At 35.2% G+C, this 25046-nt stretch overlaps 1 protein-coding gene across 1 annotated transcript; it reads left to right on the top strand.

Annotated features, from left to right (window-relative positions):
- The first annotated feature begins 1547 nt into the window (after positions 1 to 1547).
- On the top strand, positions 1548 to 23633 carry LOC141633377 (beta-D-xylosidase 1-like). Its single transcript, XM_074445863.1, has 7 exons — positions 1548 to 2018; positions 19911 to 20189; positions 21252 to 21421; positions 21510 to 21607; positions 21722 to 22072; positions 22193 to 22606; positions 22813 to 23633. The coding sequence occupies exons 1-7, from the start codon at positions 1608 to 1610 to the stop codon at positions 23394 to 23396; spliced, it is 2307 nt and encodes a 768-aa protein (XP_074301964.1). The 5' UTR covers positions 1548 to 1607; the 3' UTR covers positions 23397 to 23633.
- Positions 23634 to 25046: the final 1413 nt, after the last annotated feature.

Genomic DNA, 25046 nt, shown 5'->3' on the forward strand with positions numbered 1-25046 from the left:
CATTTTCTCCTTTTTTTTCCTTCAAATCTGAGTGTTGTGGTGTGGTGTCGGTGGTGGTCGGGAGGCGGCGGGCGTGTGGATCTTAGGGGTGATGTTGTGGGGGTGGGTCAGGCGTGGTGCAGTGGTGGATGGGGTGGGTGTTGGATATATGTGGTGAAATGACTCAATACATTAAAGTTTCACTCGAAATATATTAAAGTTCCACATGCACTACATTAAAGTTACAGTTGTAAATTAGAGATATTTCATAAATAGAAATTTATATTAAAATGGACTAAAAATACTAAAGTTTCAGTTATTATCATTAAAATTTCAGTCATTTAACATTAAAGTTTCATTTTTAAATCAATGAAATTAAAATAATCACAATTAAAATTTCACTCGTCAAATGACCTAAAAAAATTAAAGTTTCATTCGTCATCATTAAAGTTCCACTCGTTTAACATTAAAGTTTCATTCATAAATCAATGAAATTAAATAAATTTTAGTCACAATTACATCATTACATAAATTCAATTTTTTTATTAAAATAGCCTAAAAAAATTAAAGTTTCACTTTTAAGCATTAAAGTTGAACTCGTATAATATTAAAGTTACATTCAAAAATCAGTTAAATTAAATTAATATTAATCACAATCACATCATTTCATAAATTCAAATTTTTATATTAAAAATGGCTTAAAAAAATTAAAGTTTCACTTTTAAGCATTAAAGTTTCACTCGTAAAACATTAAAGTTATATTTAAAAATACATAAATTTAATTTTTAATTTACAAAATGACTTTAAAAAACTAAAGTTTCAATCGTAAAGAATTAAATTTGCTTTTACAGATTAAAGTTTCACTTTTAAAACATTAAAGTTTCATTTCAAAAATTGATTAGAAGTCTCAAATCTCAACCATCAATCTTAGAAGATCTAATGGCTTAGATTAGGACTTATGGACTCAAATATATAGGTGGACTCATTTAAACTTGGCTCTATATATATATATATATATATATATATATATATATATATATATATTTTAAGTTTAATTATACAGTTTTTACTGTTATCATAATATTGCGATTTTTAGTAAATATAATAGGTGGCATATTTCAATCCTACACTCCTAGCCCATATATTATGATGATAGGTCATAGTTGGTAACTTCTAAAAAAGGATGGAGTCATTTGTGAAAGAGTAAATGAAAAGTTGATTCACAACTACGGAGTATTTGATTATGAGTGCAATTGAGCAAAGATCATCCTTACTACACAATAATAATCACAATTTACAAATAGCCAAATAATGCGTCTTTAAATGTCTTACTCACTCGTAACAGTACTCATTTAAATCCGTCTTCTGTCATTTTCTTTCTCTCTTACCCAACTTGCAATTTCCACTGATGTACATACTCTATATACCTTAAACAAGCTAAGTATCACAATACATATACGTGGAAAACCAATCATCAAAAATATGATAAATATCCTTTTCATCATTTCTTCCATTTCTTTACGTAAATTCCTACTATAAATATCACCACATTATCACTAGACTCCCTCAACACACTCCACAAAATATATATACAAACTTAATACCTTTTTAAACAATTAAGATTATCGATGACTAATCGAAAAAACTCCGTTTTAATCATATGTCTCATTTTGGTTATTGTTAGTGTTACGAATATAACTAGTGCATGGGCATGGGCTCCGTTTGCCTGTGATCCAAGGAACGGGCTAACCAGGTCTCTACGTTTTTGTAAGGTCAATCTCCCTATTCATGCACGTGTGCAAGACTTAATCGGGAGGTTGAACTTACAAGAAAAAGTTGGGTTGTTAGTAAATAATGCGGCCGGAGTGCCACGTCTTGGGTTACAAGGATACGAGTGGTGGTCAGAGGCTCTACATGGTGTATCCAATGTGGGACCTGGGACCAAGTTCCAAGGCGCATTCCCGGCCGCTACAAGCTTTCCCCAAGTCATCACTACCGCTGCTTCATTCAATGCCTCTCTTTGGCAAGCCATTGGTCAGGTGGGTTACTCATGCTTTTAATTGTATTACAACAATATAATTCACCATCGTTTTAATTTGGCGATATATTCACTTGTACACAAATACTTAATTAAGTATGACGTAAAATATCTAACGGTCAAATCTCAAGTCGTATACACTTCAATTGATAATCACAAATATTAAATATGTTTTATCATAAATATAACGGTTTTACGCAAAACAGATGATACGTTAAATTTTATTGTTTTTTTTGGTGTAAACCATCCGGTTTAATCCGGATTCGAGTCGGGTAGGATCATTAGGGCGGTAAAGCTCTTCCTCATGAGTTTTAACACTGCTGCGTTTCCAGGGCTCAAACACGAGACCTCTGGTTAAACTAGAATAACCCCCTTGCCAGTTGATCTAAGTGTTTATGGAGACGTTAAATTTTATTGTGTAATGCTTATTTGCAACTTGTATTCTTGTAAGTGTGAGGTTGGTCCTTAGAATTGAGGTCTAGGTTAAGAGAGAATCATGCTTTTAGGAAGCCTATTTGTATATATGTGCTGTAGCATGCAATGTCTTATGTCTATATTGTCTTTATCAAAGATGTTGTAATATTATCATGGGTCGTTGTAACATACGTTCATACTACTTGCTTGAATCTAATTTTTTTTTTTTTTTTTTTTTTTGTTGACAGCAACCTTGAATCTAATTAATGCATTGAAATATGACAAGATGTATATATTTGTGGTTGATTTTTGTCAACAAATCCACAATTATTTTTACAATTTGACATGTTCTGAGTCGTAGTAAGCGCCTAGTTTAATCTACCTAGTATAAAAGCTAGGTTCTTTAAAGATTTCTGATTGGCCGATAAAATTCATATAATTGACTTTGTATGGGTCCCCCCATGTTTTACCTCTCATTTAATTACCCTCTCTCATCTCTAATAAATTTCTACTCTATTCTGATTATTCAATTGTCAATTCTTAATTACTCAATTCAATGATTAGTGATAATAATTGTAAACCAGTTATCACTCTCCAACCCACTTTAAATAATCTTCTTGACTTTTAATTTCAACAAGTCAACTGTTACATAAAAAAAAAAATAGTTTCATGTTAAAAAAAATGATGTTTAAAAAAGTACGGAGAATAGTAAATAATTATAAATTCCTTAAAAAATAATATCTTAATAAAAAAAATATCAGGTATCTAAAAATATTATGTGTATAATTGTTTTGCGGAAATAAATCTAATCATTCGGAATACATCGACCTATTTAAAAATATTAAATCACCATAATAATTATAATTATAATTATACTACTGAATCTTTTAAAAACTGTAGATTTAAAGGTTTTCGAAAAAAAATATTGATAAATCTTTTAAAATGAAAAAAATACGAGTAACAATGAATGTAGAAGTGGAGATTTTTGGAGAAAAAAAGCAAAAAAAAAAAATATTTACTAATAATTCTCTAAAAGAAACATAAAAAAAAACTTTAATGAATATACTAAAATATAATAAATAAGAAATAGTCAAATAAGAAGCATATTAGATCTGAAAAAATCTTGGAAAAACATATTTACAAAATTTTAAAAATCGAAAAAAAAAATATGTACTTTGAAATGGACCAAGCGAATAAAAGAACCCAGAGTATAATTTTTGGATCATACTTACATGAATTTCTTCTACTTATACTCTTCAATTAACTCCAATATTGACATTAAATTTATTAAATTCGAATCTAAAAGGCATTAAAAATTAAAGAATATGTATATTGATGTAAATTGTCGATAGGCGAAAAATTAGAGGAAAATTTATCTTTATTTTTTCTGTTAGGGTGGAGACCCAATAGAGATCCGAATAAGAGGTGAAAAGTGTGAAGGTGATACTTGAGAATGGGTAGGACCACAAAATGAGAGAGATGATGATGAACAAAGATTGGTTTAAATGAGCTTAAAAATATAAGAGGTGACTGATGAGGAGTGCGACGGAACTTTAAGATATGGGTAGAGAGCCACATGAAATGGGACGGGGGGTAAAATGAGTGAGAAGGTGGCTGGGTATGGTTAATTACTTAAAACATATTTTTGGTTATGTATAATTTGTTTAGCTTTTAAGTTTTGGTAGGTTTATCCGTTTATATGTCAAAATCAGAATTTATAGGTAGATAATACGGACTTACGGAGTACGTAGTAGTGAATAATAGAGCGTACGATAGTAGTGAATAATATGGGATATGGTAGTTTTTATGAAGCGGTTTTGCCGACAAGACGATTTTATTGTCTAAAAATACAAATTATTTATTAGCATTAAATAAAAAGTTTTCTAATAAAAATAGACCGTTTTACAGTATGATAGTATGATGTCATACTATTCTATAATTTGTGTAAGGGGAATATTTGTCTTTTTGTAAAAAGTTATTTACCTCATATGGAAATAGATAACGAATGAATAATATACTTAAAATAAACAGATAACAAATGATTCGGCCGGAGGGAATAATAGTTTTGAACTCATATTTGCATTTATAAAACTGAAAATGTCGGCCCAATTACAATTTAGGCACATTAGGATTGTTGATCTAAATATTATAGGAGTACAATTTATAGATGTACATTTATTTTAACATGTCGAGATAATATATAGTTATTTTCACTTCCGTCAGCCCTCCATATAAGATTTTTCTTTGTTCTTTATATCAGTTTAAATGTATTAAAATTATGTTATATTCACTAGATACTTTTAACCAATTTAATTGATCATGAATTTAAAATTCATTTAAAAACATATTCTTATATTTTGCTTTTATCTTTACTGTTGGCAAAAAAAAACTTATATTTTGCTTGAATATATTCTCATCGCGGTTTGTTTTGCGATGGCAATAAACAAAGTCAAGGCTAATCATACTCATTTAAGTGCTCTTATATACAATGATAAATTGATAACGCATGTTATTAATTACGACCCGTGCATTTTCTGCATGGGTTTAAAACTAGTTTCAGAGTCAAAATGAAGTACATATAACTACAGCTCGTGACTTGTACGCCTTAGAGCATCTCCAATAGTTAAGCAAAAGGACTTGCTTGCAAATAAAAAAGTTTTCAAGCTACTTGCTTAACCATTGAAGCACTTTACATGTACTAGCTTAAATTGAGCTAGTAGCTCAAATGGGCCCACAAGAAAAAATCTACCAATTAAAACAACACTTAAATATTTTTAATTTTTATTTTATAGGTAAAATAAGTAAATGTATTAATTAAAAGAGAGTGTTGTGGATGATAGTTGACATATGGTGTATTTAAGTCAAAACACTAAGCTAGTAGCTTACCATTGTAGTAGTTTATAGCTTAAAAATATTCTAACTTGAAAATCTTATGTGACAAAAGTAAGCTAGTAGCAACTAGCTTACCATTGTGGATGCTCTTGTGATTGGTAATACGCAAATTCTTATTTGAGACGAGCTATTTTCCGTCTGAAATAAGACGGATCAAATATAATTATTTTACGATAAAATATTATTTTCTGATAAAATGTTATTAACTTAATACCATTTTCAGGGTAAAAAGTGACAACTTTAGTTATAATTTTTTGTCATTAAATGGTTACATCTATTAAAAAAATGGTGATATTTGGTCTGTCTTATTTCAAACCGTCTGAACCAAGACTATTAAAATTTTAAATGCACATAATTTTCACTCGTTGGGTTTTTTAGTCATATAATAAAATAGATACTACACCCTCCTATTCTTAATAACCCTCCCCTTTCATGGAGGGCACAGTAATTAAGGAAGAGGAGTATTATATGGTAAAGTATTATAGTGGGGTAGGAGAATGAAGAGAGGGAAGATATTGTTGTGGGGTAAGGTGATTAAAAATAAGATAAAGTATGAGTATTGTGAGGTATTGTTGTGGGGTGAGGTGATTAAAATAAGTATAAAAGTTTGTCAAATAAGGAAATATAGAGAGTATTGTGAATAGACGAAAAATGAAATAGAGATAGTTATTTAGAATATGAGGGAGTATGACTTTGTCCTTAGAAAGTTAGAATATGTTACTCCCTAATCAAATAAAGACGTTTTAAGTTTAAAACGACTTTGTTCATACTATATGGCCCATTTTATCATAACTATTACAATAAAATTATAAATTTAAAACAGTTAAAATTAAATATCCCAAGGCCAAACAAGCTAGCAACAAATGGATGAAGAATCTGTTCTAACAATCCCCCAAGCCAGTGTGGCTTTATCTCGTTACGTGACACACTTTTGACATCTAATTATTCCTTAAATACGATTCATTCCGACTTGGTCAATTGTCAAGAAAAACACAAATACTTGATAAGGCGGCTTACATCATTATTATAGAAGAGCATATTAGGTAGTATAATGTACAAAACTATCCCGGTGAAAACATTATTGGTAAATATAAAGTCGATTCTGGAGTAAGATATTGTAAAACCACCTTATGCAAACGACCAAAATTGTCGTAATACAATAAGTAAGAGATCATCCCATAACCATGTACTCCATTTAATTTGTAACATAAAATAGAAGAAGAATGAAAGTGGGTAGTCAGTAGCAGGGGAATGAATAATGAAAAATGGTGGTTGTTGTTGAGCTCTTTTCAGAAGTCTTTCAATAGTGCATAGCATGTGGTCTGTGGCCTGCTGCGATGCCATACAAGGGCAACTATTTACAATTTGCATGTCCATGAAATCCCTCTTTCTTTATATTTGTGGCCCGTTTTTGCCACCCAAATCTTATTAAAAATTCGGTTGCCCTATCATTTCCCAATTTCCATCATGGTAGTTATACTTGTAAGTTAGTACTTCTTTGATCAAAACTTACGTTATTTCCTTGCTTTTTCATTATTTTCTAGTTTAAGCAATTTCCCAACTTATAAAGTTAGTATAAAGTATAACATCTTTCATTTCTTGTTGGACTTTTCTCCATGGATCGTAACTAATTTAGTCGAATTTTGATTCACTTTGGCATAAAAATAAAATGTAACGTCTTTATTAGGGCGCTACAATATCAAGAGTGAACGGATTCGAACCTGTGACTTAACTGTAGAGAATTAGAATTATGTATATTGAAAAATTGTATTGTACAGTAATGTTAAGCTAGGTTTTATACAAGCAATAGTCAAACTACCTAAAGATATGATCCTATTAACAAGGATATTTACCAAAATTGTAGCACCTAATTAGCAACTAATGAGGTAACAATATAGAAGATAAAGGAGAGAATAATTCTCCTAATTATTCTCTAACATCCCCCCGCAAGATGGACTGTCGGGAGAGAAGACCAATCTTGGACATGAGCATAGTGAACCGAGGTCTTGGTAGAGGTTTGGTAAGAGCATCGGCGAGTTGATCATCATTCGCAATAGGAACAACTCGAAGTGACCCAGACTGAACTTGCTCGCGAATAAAATGGTAGTCAAGTGCCAGGTGCTTCATACGGGAATGAAAGACAGGATTAGCACTTAAGTTCGTGGCACCGAGATTGTCACAATAGATGACGGGACTAGAGGGGAGCTGAACACGAAGTTCAGTAAGCAGGTGTCCCAGCCAAATGAGTTCAGCGGAAGCATTTGCAACGGTCCTGTATTCGGCTTCAGTGGATGAGCGAGAGACGGTTCGTTGTTTCTTTGAACTCCAGGAAATGGGATTTTTAACTAGGTAGACAATATATGCGGCAGTGGACGTGGCATCATCGACGTTACCACCCCAATCCGAATCAGAATAAGCATGGAGGCGCAAGGGAGACTCTCGATGGATGATAATACCGTGGGAGGCGGTGCCGACTAGATAGCGTAGTAGACGTTTCAGAGCATTCCAGTGAAGCACGGATGGACGGTGCATAAACTGAGAGAGTTTGTTGACAGCGTATGCGATGTCAGGTCGGGTTAAAGACAAGTACTGAAGGCTGCCCAGTAGGGCTCAGTACTCAGTCGGATTGTCGTAATCAGGACCATCGGCGATAATCTGTTTCACAGAGGAATCCATAAGTGTGGTTGAAGGCTTAGCTTCCAGCATGTTTGCTCGGGTTAATATATCATGTGTGTATTTTTGTTGGTTGAGAAACAGGCCATGGGAGCAAGGTTGAACCTCAACACCAAGGAAATAAGAGAGAGTACCCAGATCTTTGAGTGCAAAACGGGCAGAGAGAGCTTCAATAAAGCGTTGAACACTGGCAGTGCACGAACCCGTAACGATAATATCATCAAAGTACACAAGAACAAATAAGGTAGCAGGTCCATGATAGAGAAATAGCGATGTATCAGACACGGAGTTGGTGAAACCAACGCCAAGGAGGTGGGAGCGGAGCTCTGTGTACCAGGCCCGAGGGGCTTGCTTCAAGCCATAGATGGTCTTTCGTAATTTGCAGACATGAGTGGGGTTTGCAGGGTCGACAAATCCCGGGGGTTGCGACATGAACACGGAATCAGTGAGGGTTCCCTGTAAAAACGCATCATTTATGTCAAGTTGACGAAGAGGCCAATTATTGGTGACGGCAATTCTGAGCAATAAACGGACCGTGGCAGGTTTGATAACGGGACTGAAGGTTTCCGTATAGTCAATCCCAGGCCTTTGATGGAAGCCTTTCGCGACTAAACGGGTTTTATGCTTATGGATAGTTCCGTCGGGATTGTATTTGGTGCGAAACACCCACTTACAACCCGCGACGTTGTTGGCTACGGAGGGAGGAACTATTTCCCAGGTGTTGTTTTGTTAAAGGGCAGTGAATTGTTCTTCCATGGCGGCGCGCCATGTCGGGTCAACAAGGGCTTGTTTTATGGTCTTGGGTTCGGAGGATTGAAGTTGGGCAGTGAGGTTTAGCTTGTCAATGGGTTTGAAGATATTGTGGGAGGCACGAGTGGCATGGTGGTGTGGTGGGGGCGGAGGAGGGGGTGGAGGAGGTGGAGGTGAAGGAGTGGACGCGGTGGAGGCAGGAGTAGAGGGTGAGGAGGTTGCGGAAGCAGGGTTGTCAGGGGAGTGAGGACGAGGGGAAACATGGGGGGTGTCGGGTTCTTGATTGGGCAGGGGAGGTGTTTGGAGCAGCGGGATGGTTAGATTGCACCACTCATCAGAGGATGAAAGAGGTGCGATGAGGGTGGTGGTAGTGGTAGTGGTAAAGGGGTAAGTGTGGTCCACGAACTTTACGTGTCTAGAGCTGTACACACGGTTTGTGGAGGGGTCAAGACATAGGTAGGAGTGTTGGGACGGAGAGTAGCCAATGAATACACAAGCGATGGATCGAGCCTCAAGTTTGTGATGAGTGTAGGGTCGAAGCCATGGGAAACAAAGACTGCCAAAGTTTTTAAAGTTAGCATATTTTGGTGGAGTAAGGAAGAGATGAGAATAAGGGGAGTTATTTTGAAGTGTGGGTGTGGGCATTCGATTTATTAGATAGACCGCCGTTTGGAAGGCATAGGGCCAGTATTCGAGGGGCATAGAAGCATGAGCTAGGAGAGCGAGACCGGTGTCTACAATATGTCGATGGCGCCGTTCCGCAAAGCCAATTTGCTCGGGGGTGTGAGGGGGAGAGGTGAGATGTTGAATGCCAAAGGATGCAAGGTCGGGTTTTAATTTTTCGAATTCTCCGCCATTGTCAGAATAAAATGTTAGAATGGGTCGAGAAAATTGTTTCTCAACAAGGGCTTTAAAAGTCAAAAAAGTGCGATGAGTGTCGGATTTTTTTTTAAGCGGAAATAGCCATGTAAATTTAGTATAGTGATCAACAAAAATGACATACTATTTAAATTGATCGAGTGAATAAACCGGTGATGACCATAAATCGCTAAAAATAATTTCAAGTGGAAATTTGGACGTAAGTGAGGACACATCAAAGGGTAATTTATGACTTTTATAGATGCAGAAAGCTTTGCAAATGTCATTGGAAATAACATACTTAGAATTTAAATTGGAAACAATAGACTTTAAAATTGAAAAGTGCGGGTGTCCAAAACGATGATGTAAGTCAGCGTCATGGGAGGTCGCGGAATTGGCTTGAGGCGGAGACGACATGGGCCAGTAGTAGACACCGTCCTTCGCTGATCCGCTGAAGAGCTTCGTCCTTGATTTAAGGTCCTTGACAACAAAAGAATGAGAGTAAAAGTCAATAGACACATTATTATCGGAACAAAACTTAGAGACGGAAATGATATTTTTGTTCATTAAAGGAACATGAAAAACATTTGTTAGTTTAAAAGAGGAAATTAGAGTAGAACCAGTGTGGTGAATATGGAGGCCAGACCCATCGCCAATGACTATTTCATCGATACCGTCGTAAGGTTGGTGAAGGGCAAGGTTGTCAAGGTCAGTGGTGACATGATGGGATGCACCACTGTCCAATAACCAAGGAGAAGGAGGGGCTTGCGGATTTAGGGTAGTCGGGTGGGCCTGGGCAGGGGTGGTAGTGAAGGAAAAGTAGATCTATATACTTAACATATTCATATATGTTTTATGTTAATTTAATCATAAAATTAATTGGTGATCTTATGCATGCAAACTATAAACAATATAAAGAAGAAATTTTTATCTTACATTGGAATTTCGGTTTATAAGGGCACAAGAGAGATCTCCTTCTCTCTTGTTCTTGTGCTTTCCTTAATAGAAGAACTAAGATCCAAGTATAGGATCTCTCCCAAAGTATAATACCCAAGGCACACTCTTAATAAAATTAATATTATGAATACTAGTACACTATTAATTTAGTGATAAAATTGACCCAAAAATCTTTGGTTTTGGACTCTTAAAACCGGTTAAGAGGAGAGGAAGAAGAAGAAAATATTTTATCTCTCTAAAATATTTTTGATGAATGAAAATGAATAATACACAACAACAATTATGTTATGTATTGTATATCAAAAATATAAGGCAAAAACCCTTTGCTTTTCTTTGTGTAAAACCGGGTGGAAAAGGGAGAAGAGGGAGCCAATGCATGCTTGAGTTGTTCTTCACAATGAACACTAGGGTTGCATGGCTAGTCAATTAGGGTAATCATCATGCTTACCACTCACATAATAAACACAATATTATCCTAAATCCTCCCTTAATTTCGGTACATATGTAAAATGGAATCCATTTTATTTTTGTGTCTTATGTCACATGTCATATGTTACATAAATTTGTTATGTATTTTTAACATATTAAAAATCAACGTATTAATAAAAATACGTCATATACAAAATCGACTTAGTAATTCGCAATTACTTGTACCAAAATATTTTACCAATTATAAATCACAATAATTTGTATTTATAATAATTCATTCAATTTTAATTGTTTCCTTAAACAATAATTTCATCTGAGTAATGAAACAATTCGATTACTCAGACTGTATCTCATTTAATCAAATTTCAATGAGACACGTAAATATTACTTCCAAAATCGTCAGTCAATTTTAAATATTTTAATTGACTCGTAACGTTATACGATCAATTAACTGATCACCACCGTCGCACGACAGTAATGTCAAACTCTAGTCAGCCAATCATTACCGACATGTGTGGACCAGTTGACATTAAAAATTACTTCTCAATTGTATCTTTATAATGAGACTTAAACATGTGATCATCATGATCAACAGTTGTGATCGCATTATTGTCGGAGGACACATATTCCAACAATCTCCCACTTGTCCTCGACAAGTGTGCGTCACCAATTCTCTTGTCCTATTACTATCTCCCACTCAATGCAAGGTGTCTTTCAGGTCGTACTTGCAAGTGATCATATCAAGAGTGGTTTCCTCGATCCGGAGAATAACTGATTGCCCGGATTAATCCACCATGGATATAATCCAAGCGTTGCCACGCATTTCCAGTTCATTACTCCTCGAGTGGCCCTGAGATATTGTTATAACCCTGACTAGGGGTGGACAATTCCTATCGCACTCATTCCCTTCAACTAGCCACAGCCATCATAACCCAAAATATGCCCATTTGACCCCATTTACGAAGGTCGTAGTAACACAAATCAAAGTCAATCAAAATCGTGCCATCTTAGGTGAATAGTCTTTAGTCAAAAGAATCGACTCATTTGAATACTATAGCAGATCTCGCCACGACCAGGCTATATAAATTTGCCAGAACTCTATAAGCGGTCATTAGGCACGACAAAAAGTTCTAATGACCGCTTATGTGATGGACTAGTCATCTCACATGACTCTATGGCACTTGAACTTGCCATCAATCGCATCACACTCTAGTCACTTCGAGACGTCACCTCATACAAGTAACTATGGGCAAATACAATGCTAATCCATGTTCACTTTAACGGGGTTCAATTGTCTCCACAACCCGTTTGGATGTAACAAAGTATATGGTGAGTTAATAATAACTCAAACGACAAATGTCGACATCACACTCGGGTAGTCAATACAAGATTACAACCTTGTGATGCATATCGTAAGTGTGTAAACACTTGTTGATTTCAATAGAAGTTTAACATGTTACGTGTCCATGTGTTCAAACTTCTTAATCGTATTATCCTTTAAATTCATGTTATCACTCATAGCATGAACCTTACCAAGTACACATCAAGGTTGCCGACCATGGTTTCGGTTCTTTATCTTGAAAGAACTTCTTTATCGATTATCACATAACGAACGAATTTGTGGTGAATGATATAACTTGTACTGATCAAGTGCTTCATCCACACACAATACACTAGGTATATGTTTTGTAGAGTCTTGCAACAATTTGTCAAGATGATTAGTCTAGCACTTCTCACAAGTCCTAGCATATTAGGAAAGATTAGTTTTGAGCAACTTCTTATTCAACTAAGTATCTTTCCAAACTTCTTATTTCTCCTTTTAGCTTGAAAGGCTTAGGATTCTCATAAATCCTTACATGTGCTCGGATTTTCATTAATATGTGCAACCTCTTGTCACATAACAGAGCATTCTATCAAACACCGAAATCGCTCATCGAATTCTACTCGAGAATTCATGACGTTTCTATTATGGCTTACCAATGAATCATCATGCTCTTATGCATATGATTCACCATTGGACATGTGCATGATTATTCTAATGGCGGAAACATTAGTTACTAATGATCATGAGATCAACTGTTCTTAGGTTCAATGAACGACCATGACTACTAATGGCAATTCCATTTTCATTTACATGAATAACCTATGTGTATGTTGATACGATGTGTATTTCTTAATACTAATCCAATATTTCTTGATGTAATTGGATTCATCATAGTCCATATTCATCCAGAATTGAAAACTCAAATACTTCTTTGTGAAAGAAGATATTAGCTCGTCATTCCTAATGAGTAATGAGTTGTAAACATTCAAAGGATGATAGCTCCCACTAAATTCCATGTCTTCACATGATAATTTCTAAACTCCCACTTAATTCCACATGTTTCAAAATTGATTACTCAATCGAAAACATTTCAAAATTGGAATGTATGTTGCTTTGCAAAGTTATTAAGATGAAGCCATATATGTTCCCATCATATCCTTTCAAAATTCCTATTTTGAAGAGGTCTCATCTTAACCTTATGGAAAGAGATTTTAATCTCTAATTCGTTCATGTCATAATGATACGTAGCAATGTCATTGTTTAAATATAAATAATATCTAACACACGTCCTTCAAAATATCCCTTTCAGAAGGAGGTTTAACCAATTCATTTTCATAATGAGGTTAAGTAATGACATCTGCGTGGTTAAAACTTGGCTATTGAAGATATCGTTATATCAATCCTTGCAACTCGTTTATTACTAGTATGTTACTTTGATTCATTTAGGCTCTTAAGTAAAGTTTGAAACTATTGGTCAAAATTTTATCATAAACTAGTCAATTAAGACTTTACATTAGTCATTCTTGTTCCAAAACTTTCTTTTGGTCTCCTCGTGTAGTTATCTTGAGAACATACTCTTATGATTACTTCACTTGGTCTCTTTAGTCATATAGAACTTACTTGAGACCATAGATCTCATCTATTGGGTATACTATATAAATAGATATACCTTCATTCAAATCATTCTACCTTGCGTAGTACTCATTTACACAAGTACACAAATTTATCTTGCCTCGTGTGTTGTGTCTCATTTTTCTCCCACTCTATCTTTAGAATAAATACACTATAGATTCAAAGATAGCATATGAGACACAAATAATGAATTTGAAGTATAAGGAGAACTATCTCATAGGTTGACTAATAGTTTTAGATATCGTAAGTGTACTTGGTGATTGACATTCCTTTAAAAAAGTTCATAGACTCAAAATCACTTTGTAAATGATCATACACAAGCCTTAAGCATGTGGACATATAATGAATCCCGTCATTATATTTGTCTATTAGATCACTTTAAGTGAATAATCATATGTTTATAAGAGCAAGCATTTAAATACGAATTTTAGAACAAAGGATAAAATGATAAAACGGGTGACTTGGGTTGCAAACCAAGTCACCATTATCCAAAATACAACCAATTATCCAAAATACCTTTCCATGTCGAACACGGAAACTTAAAGGTTCTAAAATCCAAAACATGATTAAAATAAGACAATAAAAAGCAAAGCTTCATGAAAGCTATTCCTAGCTTCTTGATGGTTTCTCATGCTTGCTTTTCTTTTCCCTTGTCTTTGCTTGGTGGAGGCCCTATTTACAATAAAAAGGGAGATACATTATCACAACTTTGTATCACAATACCATAGTTGAATTAGAAACATAAAAGAAAGGATAGTCATTTACCTACTGGAGTGATCTTTCCAGCCTTAATATCACCCCAAGGTATTTGGAACAATTTCTTTTCCAATGTCCAACACCATTACAATAATGACATTTATCAAGAGGACCCTTCTTGATTTTTGAAGTGCTATCTTCATTAGTTTTAGTCTTGGTGAAAGTGGGAGCTTGTTTCTTACCCTTCCTCCCATTCTTCTTGAACTTCCCCTTGCTCTTAGTGCTTATGTTAAGCACATCCTTTGGTGGGTTCACATTTAACCCCATGTCCCTCTCGGCTTGCACAAGTAACTTGTGCAATTCTTCAAGAGACACATCCTTGTCTTGCATGTTAAAATTCACCCGGAATTGAACATACGCTTTGACGTTGGATAAGGAGTGTAGAATCCTATCTACAATGAGTTATTTGGGGATTTCAACCTTTTGAATCTTCAAGGTCTCGACTAGCTCCATAAGTTTGAGCACATGAGGGCTAACCTTTTGGCCCTCTTTGAAGTCGAGATCAAAGAATGCCGTGGCCGCCTCATATTGGACGATCCGCGGAGTTTGTGAAAACATTGTCACAAGTTTGGAGTAAATCTCATTAGCGGTGCCCATTTTAAAGGCTCTTCTTTGGAGATCCGCCTCCATCGCAAATATCAACACGTTTTTCATTGCGGCGAACTCCTTATGGTAAGCCTCATATGCTTCCCTAGTGGCGGTGGTCGACCTAGTAGTAGGTTCGGGTGGAGAGGCCTTGGTAAGGTAACGAAGCTTGTCGTCACCTTGGGCGGCTAATTTGAGTTGGGCATCCCAATCGGAGAAATTTAACCCATTCTTTTCAAGTTTACATCGATCCATGAAGGATCAGAGCCATGATGAATTAGTAAGAGACGTGGCGTTAGGGGTTGGTGTTGCCATTTGTTATGAGAAAAAGAAGTGGTCTACAAAACAAAAAGTAGGAGTAAAATAAATGTCGTTTTAATAATAATATTCGTAAAAATGTATAATTTAAACAAGTTTTATGCATTTTTCTAGTGACCTCTACCCAACTAGATAAATGATTCCAAGACCCAAATTCATATCGATTTAGGCACGGTAGGGCCGATACATCCTTTATCAATATAAATCGGTGGATTAACGTTTAATCGATTCTACTTTTAGAACTCTTGGTCAATAAAATTACTCTAATAATTATCTATAGCCCGGAACACATGAGATTACGGTCACGAATACTTCTGTTGAGCTCAATCCAAATTTTGAATAAATGTGTCCATGATCCAAATCCACGTCAACTTGGGCACGGTAGGGTCGATTCATCTCTTATCAACATGAATTCGGTGGATAGACATTTATCACCCACTTCCCCTACGTAACAAGTTTTGAACCCCGGTAGGGCCGAGTGCACTCCCTCGCGAAATAGGTTTTCATGGTTTCTACTCTTCGGTAAGGCTATGACTCAATTAATTGTTTTAGCGAGAGGTCATGTCAATTTATTATCCATCACGTTTTAAGTGAACTAAAGCGGTGAACTACGATAATTGTAATTGACGCGGTTGATAAACTCGATGAAAGATGATGCATGTTTTAGTTATGGCGATTTAGCGATGCATGCAACATATAAATAAAATGCAAAGCATAAAAATAAATCCTAGTATGGCCTTCCTAAAATAGAAAATCTAATTAACTATTACATATTCGGAAACCAACTCCATTGGTCCCTTGAACTTCGGTTGTGGCACGCATCTCGAGCTTACACCGTCTTTATGTATCGCCATCTTGAAGGAATCCGTCTTTGGGAACTCCGAAATAAATAAAATTACATAACAAATTACATAATTTCCTATTATACATTTGTAACTAAAATAAAATAAATCTATTAAATTACAAAACGGTGATACGAGATCACAATAAATTACAACCGAATCGATATTCCCATACATTCCGGGTAATACCAATTAAAAACTAAGGCCATACTAAGTAAAATTACATAATTCAAAAATTACATAAAATAAAATTATGACAATCATAAATAAAATGCAGCATTATAATATGTATAAAAATGCCCAATTTTATGCTAAATCACCTTTAAATAGCCAATATCGTATATTACTCGGTTTTTACGGATTTGCGTGATTCAACATTTTATAATCACAAAAATTACATAAATTCATATTTATGCATAAGTTAATTACCCTAACCTCTTAGGACTCAAAATTTAGTCTTCACTAATTATTTGCCAATAATTAACTCATATTTCTAAAAATTGTTCATTAATGGACCTAAAATTATAAAAATAAGCTATAAACTTCAAATAAATCACAAAATTTCAAATAAATTCAAAATTTGAAATTTAAACTCATGAACATTCTGGAAAAATACCATGACACTCATAATGTTCAAAAATTTAGGTTAAAAATTTCGAAATTTATCCGGAAAAACAATGTTGCGATTTATCGGTTTTAATAAAATAATCATAAAAACATGAGAAAAATTATATTCATCAACTTTTCAATTTTAGATCTGAAAAATATAATAAAATGCAATATATGATGTTTTTCCTTAGTCATAGAGTATGTTTTATTAATATTTCACTAATTAAGTCACTATTTATGCTATTTTTCTTCAAAAAATCATAAATCATGCATAAAGACTTCAATATAGCCTATTATTTTACACAAATCTTGTAAAATTGCATGTGAGAACATACTAAATTTCGATGACAAGATTCGAAATTTATCTCATATTAACCTATTTTTCATCTAAATCCGATTTTAATAATGAAAAATCCATTTTTCGAGCATAAAAAGTCCAAAAATTATGAAAATTTACAGGTCATCTCAAAATAATATATGTGACAACATATCCAAAAATCACGGGAAAATTCGAAGTTTGGCTAATTTTAGTCCGAAAATGACATTTTATTCATAAAATCATATTTTAATGCCATTATTATATAATATGAACAATAAAAATCCATAAATTAACCAAAATATCCTAAAAACATTTTAGGACCAGAAATTTTAACATGCATAATATTATTTCGTGATATATCATAATAGCACAATTTAAACAAGTTTTATATGTTAATCGTATAACTCGGAAAAACTTTTAACCGATTTGCATGCAAACAACCATGGCTCTAGATACTGATTGAAGGAAAAGTAGATCTATATACTTAACATATTCATATATGTTTTATGTTAATTTAATCATAAAATTAATTGGTGATCTTATGCATGCAAACTATAAACAATATAAAGAAGAAATCTTTATCTTACATTGGAATTTCGGTTTATAAGGGCACAAGAGAGATCTCCTTCTCTCTTGTTCTTGTGTTTTCCTTAATGGAAGAACTAAGATCCAAGTATAGGATCTCTCTCAAAGTATAATACCCAAGGCACACTCTTAATAAAATTAATATTATGAATACTAGTACAATATTAATTTAGTGATAAAATTGACCCAAAAATCTTTGGTTTTGGACTCTTAAAACCGGTTAAGAGGAGAGGAAGAAGAAGAAAATATTTTATCTCTCTAAAATATTTTTGATGAATGAAAATGAATAATACACAACAACAATTATGTTATGTATTGTATATCAAAAATATAAGGCAAAAACCCTTTGCTTTTCTTTGTGTAAAACCGGGTGGAAAAGGGAGAAGAGGGAGCCAATGCATGCTTGAGTTGTTCCTCACAATGAACACTAGGGTTGCATGGCTAGTCAATTAGGGTAATCATCATGCTTACCACTCACATAATAAACACAATATTATCCTAAATCCTCCCTTAATTTCGGTACATATGTAAAATGGAATCCATTTTATTTTTGTCAATTTGTCTTATGTCACATGTCATATGTTACATAAATTTGTTATGTATTTTTAACATATTAAAAATCAACGTATTAATAAAAATACGTCATATACAAAATCGACTTATTAATTCGCAATTACTTGTACCAAAATATTTTACCAATTATAAATCACAATAATTTGTATTTATAATAATTCATTCAATTTTAATTGTTTCCTTAAACAATAATTTCATCTGAGTAATGAAACAATTCGATTTTCGATCGTATCTCATTTAATCAAATTTCAATGAGACACGTAAATATTACTTCCAAAATCGTCCGTCAATTTTAAATAATTTAATTGACTCGTAACGTTATACGATCAATTAATTGATCAATTAAGAGTGTTACCTTTTAGGTATGACCTAGGGGGTCAACTGATCACCACCATCGCACGACAGTAATGTCAAACTGTAGTCAGCCAATCATTACCGATATGTGTGGACCAGTTGACAGTAAAAATTACTTTCCAATTGTATTCTTTATAATGAGACTTAAACATGTGATCATCATGATCAACAGTTGTGATCGCATTATTGTCGGAGGACACATATTCCAACAGGTAGGAGATGTAGGGGTACGAGTGTAAGGGGGAACACGGATGTCGGGATACAGGGCTTTAAAAATCGGGCAGTAAAACATAGTATGACCTTGTGTGTGACACCATTGACACTTCCCTTTGAAGGGATTTTTTGGGTTCTGGTTGGGCTGGGATGTGGCAGGTGAGGACTGACGTGTGGTGGTGGTCTGGGCAGAGGTGTGGCGAGCGTAGGTGGGGTGGGCGACAGCGGGAAAGGAGGTGGCAGAATGGGTTTCAGTTTGGGAGAGGAGGAGTTCACGGTGGATAAGCTTTTCAAGGAGTTCGGTAAAAGAGATAGGATTATCACGAGCGTTGATCGCATCAATGACGGGTTGGTAAGAGGAGTGAACGTTTAAGAGGATGAGGGGTTTAAGGGGCTCATCCGGATTTGGGAGTGTGGAGCTCGACATGAGAGCAAGGACGAGTTTGTTGTATTAGGGTTTCGGGAGGGGATCAAACCTTTCTCCTGATACCATGTAGAGAATTAGATACCATGTAGAGAATTAGAATTATGTATATTGAAAAATTGTATTGTACAGTAATGTTAAGCTAGGTTTTATACAAGCAATAGTCAAACTACCTAAAGATATGATCCTATTAACCAGGATATTTACCAAAATTGTAGCACCTAATTAGCAACTAATGAGGTAACAATATAGAAGATAAAGGAGAGAATAATTCTCCTAATTATTCTCTAACATTAACTACTAGGTTAAAACATTTTTTTGTTGTACCTACATTTTGGCCTTTGCAAAAACCATTGATACAGTATCCAATTTGATAATATATACAGGCAGTATCAGATGAAGCGAGAGCAATGTACAATGGAGGGACAGCAGGATTAACATATTGGAGTCCAAATGTGAATATATTCCGTGACCCAAGATGGGGACGAGGACAAGAAACACCGGGTGAGGATCCGACTTTATCAGCCCAATATGCTGCAAGTTATGTCACGGGTCTTCAAGGAAATTATGGAAACAGGTTGAAGGTTGCTGCCTGTTGCAAGCACTATACTGCTTATGATCTTGATAATTGGAATGGCATGGACCGTTTTCACTTTAATGCTAAAGTAAGCCTTTTCATTTTCCTTCATTTTTATCGTCTCTTCTAAAACCGTTTTATTCTTTCTACAATTGGTCTCCCTTGTGACGGGTTACCATTTGTGGCGGATATTTTGTGAGATAAAATGGTAACAAAATGGGTTAGTGGAGAAGGGGAATTGCATGAATAGTGTTGCGAGAGAGAGAAAAAAGTGGAGTGACGTTGTGAGGTAAAGCCAGATCCGTCGAGCATGACGGATATGTAAATGTCTTGATGAGATTTTGTGTTCTTTATATAGCTCAGATTTTGCTTCAAGTATCTAACATCGATATTCAGATGTCATTTTTTAAGTTTCACTAACTATCGGCCAGTGCAGATGTCAACTAACTTATTTTTAGACAATTTTACGAACAATATTATAACCGAGGCGTGCAACAGTCATCCACCACAAGAGCACTACTTATCCTAAAATATTAGTGAAACTAATAGCAGAACATATCATAAATCATTAAAATGGATAAGATTATATATTTAAGGGTGTGTGCCAAATTGGTCCTACTAGATTCGAATTGTGGGACTAAAGTTTGTTACAATTAATTGTAATTTAAGGGATTTAATATGTGAGATAAAGACATGCATAAATTGATTGGAGTTGTATGGTAGTGATTGAATCATGAAAGGGATTATTAGGGATAGGAGTTGTTTTATGTACAATCTAATATTGATTTATAACATTTCTTGTACGCAACATTTGTTCATTAAAAGTTTGATAATGCAGCTTATCTCTTAATCATTTAAAATCGACCTTTAATAATTTGTCTTTTTTTGCAATACCCATGATTTTGGATAATGTCGAGTTTGTAACCCAAAACATATGGCCATCTCTCAATGACTGTACTAGTTAAAATTAGTAACAAGGCCGACTTAGCTGACGGTCATTTTTCCGAATTTAGTACAAGGATTTCCTATCATAGTTTTACCTAAGAACTAGAAATATGTTTTCTCAAAAAAAAAAAAAAAGAACTAGAAATATGTAAATTAGCTTCATGTATAGGCTTGCTAATTTGTTCTAAATTGTGAATGTATGTAGGTAAGCAAGCAAGATTTGGAAGACACATACAACGTACCGTTTAAGGCATGTGTACTAGAAGGAAAAGTTGCTAGTGTGATGTGCTCTTACAATCAAGTGAACGGCAAACCCACCTGCGCGGACCCTGACCTCCTCCGCAACACCATTCGCGGCCAATGGCACCTCAATGGGTAACTAACTCAACTACCTCACCCTATGACACGTATAAATCGAGAAATGTTGTTAGACTTAATTCTAATTTCTAATTTGTTTTGCTAGGTATATTGTATCAGACTGTGATTCAGTTGGTGTACTATTTGATGACCAACATTATACAAGGACACCTGAGGAAGCTGCGGCTGATACCATTAAAGCGGGTTAGTCGTCATATGAATCATGTCGGAATAAACAAGTGATCATTGACAGCTTCACCGTTTTAATTTAGACCAGACTCTGGTGCCCCTTTTAACCTAAGATTTGATGATTTTCAGGTCTAGACTTGGATTGTGGGCCATTCTTAGCAGTGCACACAGAGGGGGCCGTAAGACAGGGTCTAGTGACAGAGGCGGCTGTGAACCAGGCCTTAGCAAATACCATCACTGTCCAAATGAGGCTAGGCATGTTTGATGGTGAACCTTCAGCCCAACATTTCGGAAACTTAGGACCAAGAGATGTGTGTACTCCGGCCCATCAAGATCTAGCTCTTCAAGCGGCCCGTGAAGGGATCGTTCTGCTCAAGAACCAAGTCGGGTCATTGCCCTTGTCCACTGTCCGTCATCGTAACATTGCCGTTATTGGGCCTAACGCCCAGGCCACGACCACCATGATCGGAAACTATGCTGGTAATTAAACTCCATCGACTTTTAAGATTTCAAAAGGCAACTTCAAGCGTATTTTTTATACGTTTGTATATCATATTATACGAATTATGAACCTTTTGACATGTTACTGAATGTCGGTAGGCATAGCGTGTGGATACACATCTCCCTTACAAGGCATATCAAGGTATGCAAGGACAGTCCTGCAAGCAGGATGTGCAGGAGTAGCATGCCCCAGTAACCAGCAATTCGGACCAGCCATTGCAGCAGCAAGCCAGGCGGACGCGACAGTGTTTGTCATGGGGTTGGATCAATCAATTGAAGCCGAAGCCAGAGATCGAACTTCAGTCCTATTACCCGGCCACCAACAAGAGTTAATTTCAAGGGTGGCTCTGACCTCAAGAGGCCCAACCATTCTTGTGTTGATGTGTGGTGGGCCTGTGGATGTCACCTTTGCTAAAAATGATCCTAAAATTAGTGCCATTTTGTGGGTTGGTTATCCTGGTCAAGCTGGTGGCACTGCTATTGCCGATGTTCTCTTTGGTACTCATAATCCAGGTGAGTTCACCGCCTCCTAATCCTTTCGACTCGCTTTTAATCCAAATAAAATGGTTGGTTGCTTATGATTAAAAATTCATAGGCCGCATTAGACTCGTTATTAAGTTCCACTTGCCTTGTGTAAGACCGTTCTACAACTGTTGTTTTAAATGATCGGTCTAGAATGGATAAACGTTATCTTAAGAATGCTTGCATTTTGCATATAGGAGGAAAGCTACCAAATACATGGTATCCACAAGACTATGTAGCAAAGGTATCAATGGCGGATTTAGACATGCGAGCCAACCCAAGTACAGGCTACCCGGGTCGTACCTACCGTTTCTACAGAGGGCCTGTTGTGTTTCCTTTCGGATTTGGTCTAAGCTACGGTCGATTTACACAAACCCTGGCCCAAGCTCCAACCAAAGTCATTGTATCCTTATCAAACGACTACGCTACCAAAAACATCACCACATTGAACAATGCCGTAAGAGTCTTACATACAAATTGTGACATACCCTCTGTAAGCCTTCACATTGAGGTGAAAAACACGGGTGATCTCGACGGGTCACATACCATCCTTGTTTTCTCGACCCCACCAGGTGACACCCGTATGCCTGAGAAGCACCTTGTCGGGTTCAAGAAGGTCCATTTGTCCGCGGGTTCACAACAACGAGTTCAGATGGATGTCCATTTATGTAAGCATCTTAGCGTGGCGGATGAATTCGGAATTAGAAGAATTCCAATTGGATTACATACTCTTCATATTGGTGATGACCTTAAGCATCAACTTTCTATTCAAATTAATTAAGTAGTGTGTTAATTTTTAAAGAAAATTATTATACATTATTGATTAAGGTGCTTAGTGCTCATAAGATTTGCATCTTATTATAATAGATTGGTAATTGTACAAAGGAAAGTCATGATTTTATTATATTTGGTTCTTGAGGCCTTGTACTGGTTTGCTAAAATTAATTTGCAGCATCTATATGTACCAAATGTAAGCAAATTATATTGAAATGAAAAAGTTATTCCTCTAATTCATTAATATGTGTTCTTTGACGGATACAATTTATAAACTATTGCTAGACGGTTTCATTAGGGTTACTAATGTTGCAATCCAGTCGCATTAGGTGTAAAATGACTCATTTAAAAAAGCGGTCATCATCAATAATAAAGTGAGTTTTAAAATTACGTACTAAATAAAATGATCACTCTCGATAGTAAAATAGTAACTTAATACACATAATTATTACAAAATCGTTTCATACAACAATTAAGTTATTAAATTTCATTTCTTTGTTTGATAAGAGGAATTCACAGGTTGAGCTTCCAATTTGATTGAATCTCGTTGCTACACTTCCGGTGATTCTTGAAACGTAATTTAACGTCGTTCATTAAACTAATTAGTAGCTATGGAACCTTGGACTCCATTATTAATGTATGAAGAAAATAGGGCATGTTTAGTGAGTTTATTATAGTGAGAGAAAGTTTGTTATAGAGAGAGAAAACGATCTAAATAAAATGAGGATCTTATTATTAGAATATGTACATACAGTGTATATATATAGTACACCACTTATTCAACCTCAATACAATATAAGTTAATTTACATTCCCCTCTCAAGCTTGACTTTCTTTGTAAGAATGAAGTCCAAGCTTGTGAACCAGAAATGAATGCTGCTGGTTTCCTAAACCCTTTGTCATAATGTCTGCAATTTGTAAACCACTACGCACATACTGTGGTACCAAGAAGCCCTCTTGCAATTTATCCCTTACATAATGACAATCAACATTTAAGTGCTTTGTCCTCTCATGGAAGACGGGGTTTTTTGCAATATGAGTTGCTGTTTGGTTGTCACAGTAGAGAGGAATAGGTAGGGGTACCTGAACCAAACTATTTCACTAGTGGTATAAGACATGCTTACCATTTTTTGTTTTTTTTGTTTTGAAGAGTTAAGAACGATTGAACACCTAAGAGGGGGAGAGGGTGAATTAGGTGTACCTTTTAAACATTTTCTCGTTTACTTGGTTAAAAAGAAACACAAGTAAAAACTATTAAGTACTAACTTGAGAAACTTAATGGATAGTAAGTTCACAAGAGGTACAGCAGGTCTATGAAACAGTATGATGGACTGTTGCACAGCATTGGCAACGAGATAGGTAGATAAAAATGCAAAGGATAAACGAATGTAAAAGTAAATAAACAAACAAGATGATGTTTAAAAATTGGTTCAGCTCCTACTCCGGAGCCTACGTCCAACCGTTATTTTATTGCTTGTTTAGAAATTTACTCAAACTTAACTAAACCCCTTACAATGAAAATAACTCGTCAACCTACTCCGGTTGCAATTGCTTAAAGCTACTCCGCTTAAAGACTTTCTTTTGCTCAAAGCTACTCCGCTTCAAGACTTAAAGTTCTATCTCAACGGTTTACAGAGTCAGAATCTCAGTGGTTCACT

This window comes from Silene latifolia, chromosome Y (assembly GCF_048544455.1).
Source record: "Silene latifolia isolate original U9 population chromosome Y, ASM4854445v1, whole genome shotgun sequence".
Lineage (NCBI taxonomy): Eukaryota > Viridiplantae > Streptophyta > Magnoliopsida > Caryophyllales > Caryophyllaceae > Silene > Silene latifolia.

Excerpts from the sequence above, each read along its gene's own strand:
- LOC141633377 (XM_074445863.1), top strand. The coding sequence starts at position 1,608 with ATGACTAATCGAAAAAACTCCGTTTTAATCATATGTCTCATTTTGGTT. Across the intron at positions 20,190-21,251 it reads GTTTTCACTTTAATGCTAAA|GTAAGCAAGCAAGATTTGGA; the intron begins GTAAGCCTTTTC and ends GAATGTATGTAG. Across the intron at positions 22,073-22,192 it reads CATGATCGGAAACTATGCTG|GCATAGCGTGTGGATACACA; the intron begins GTAATTAAACTC and ends GAATGTCGGTAG.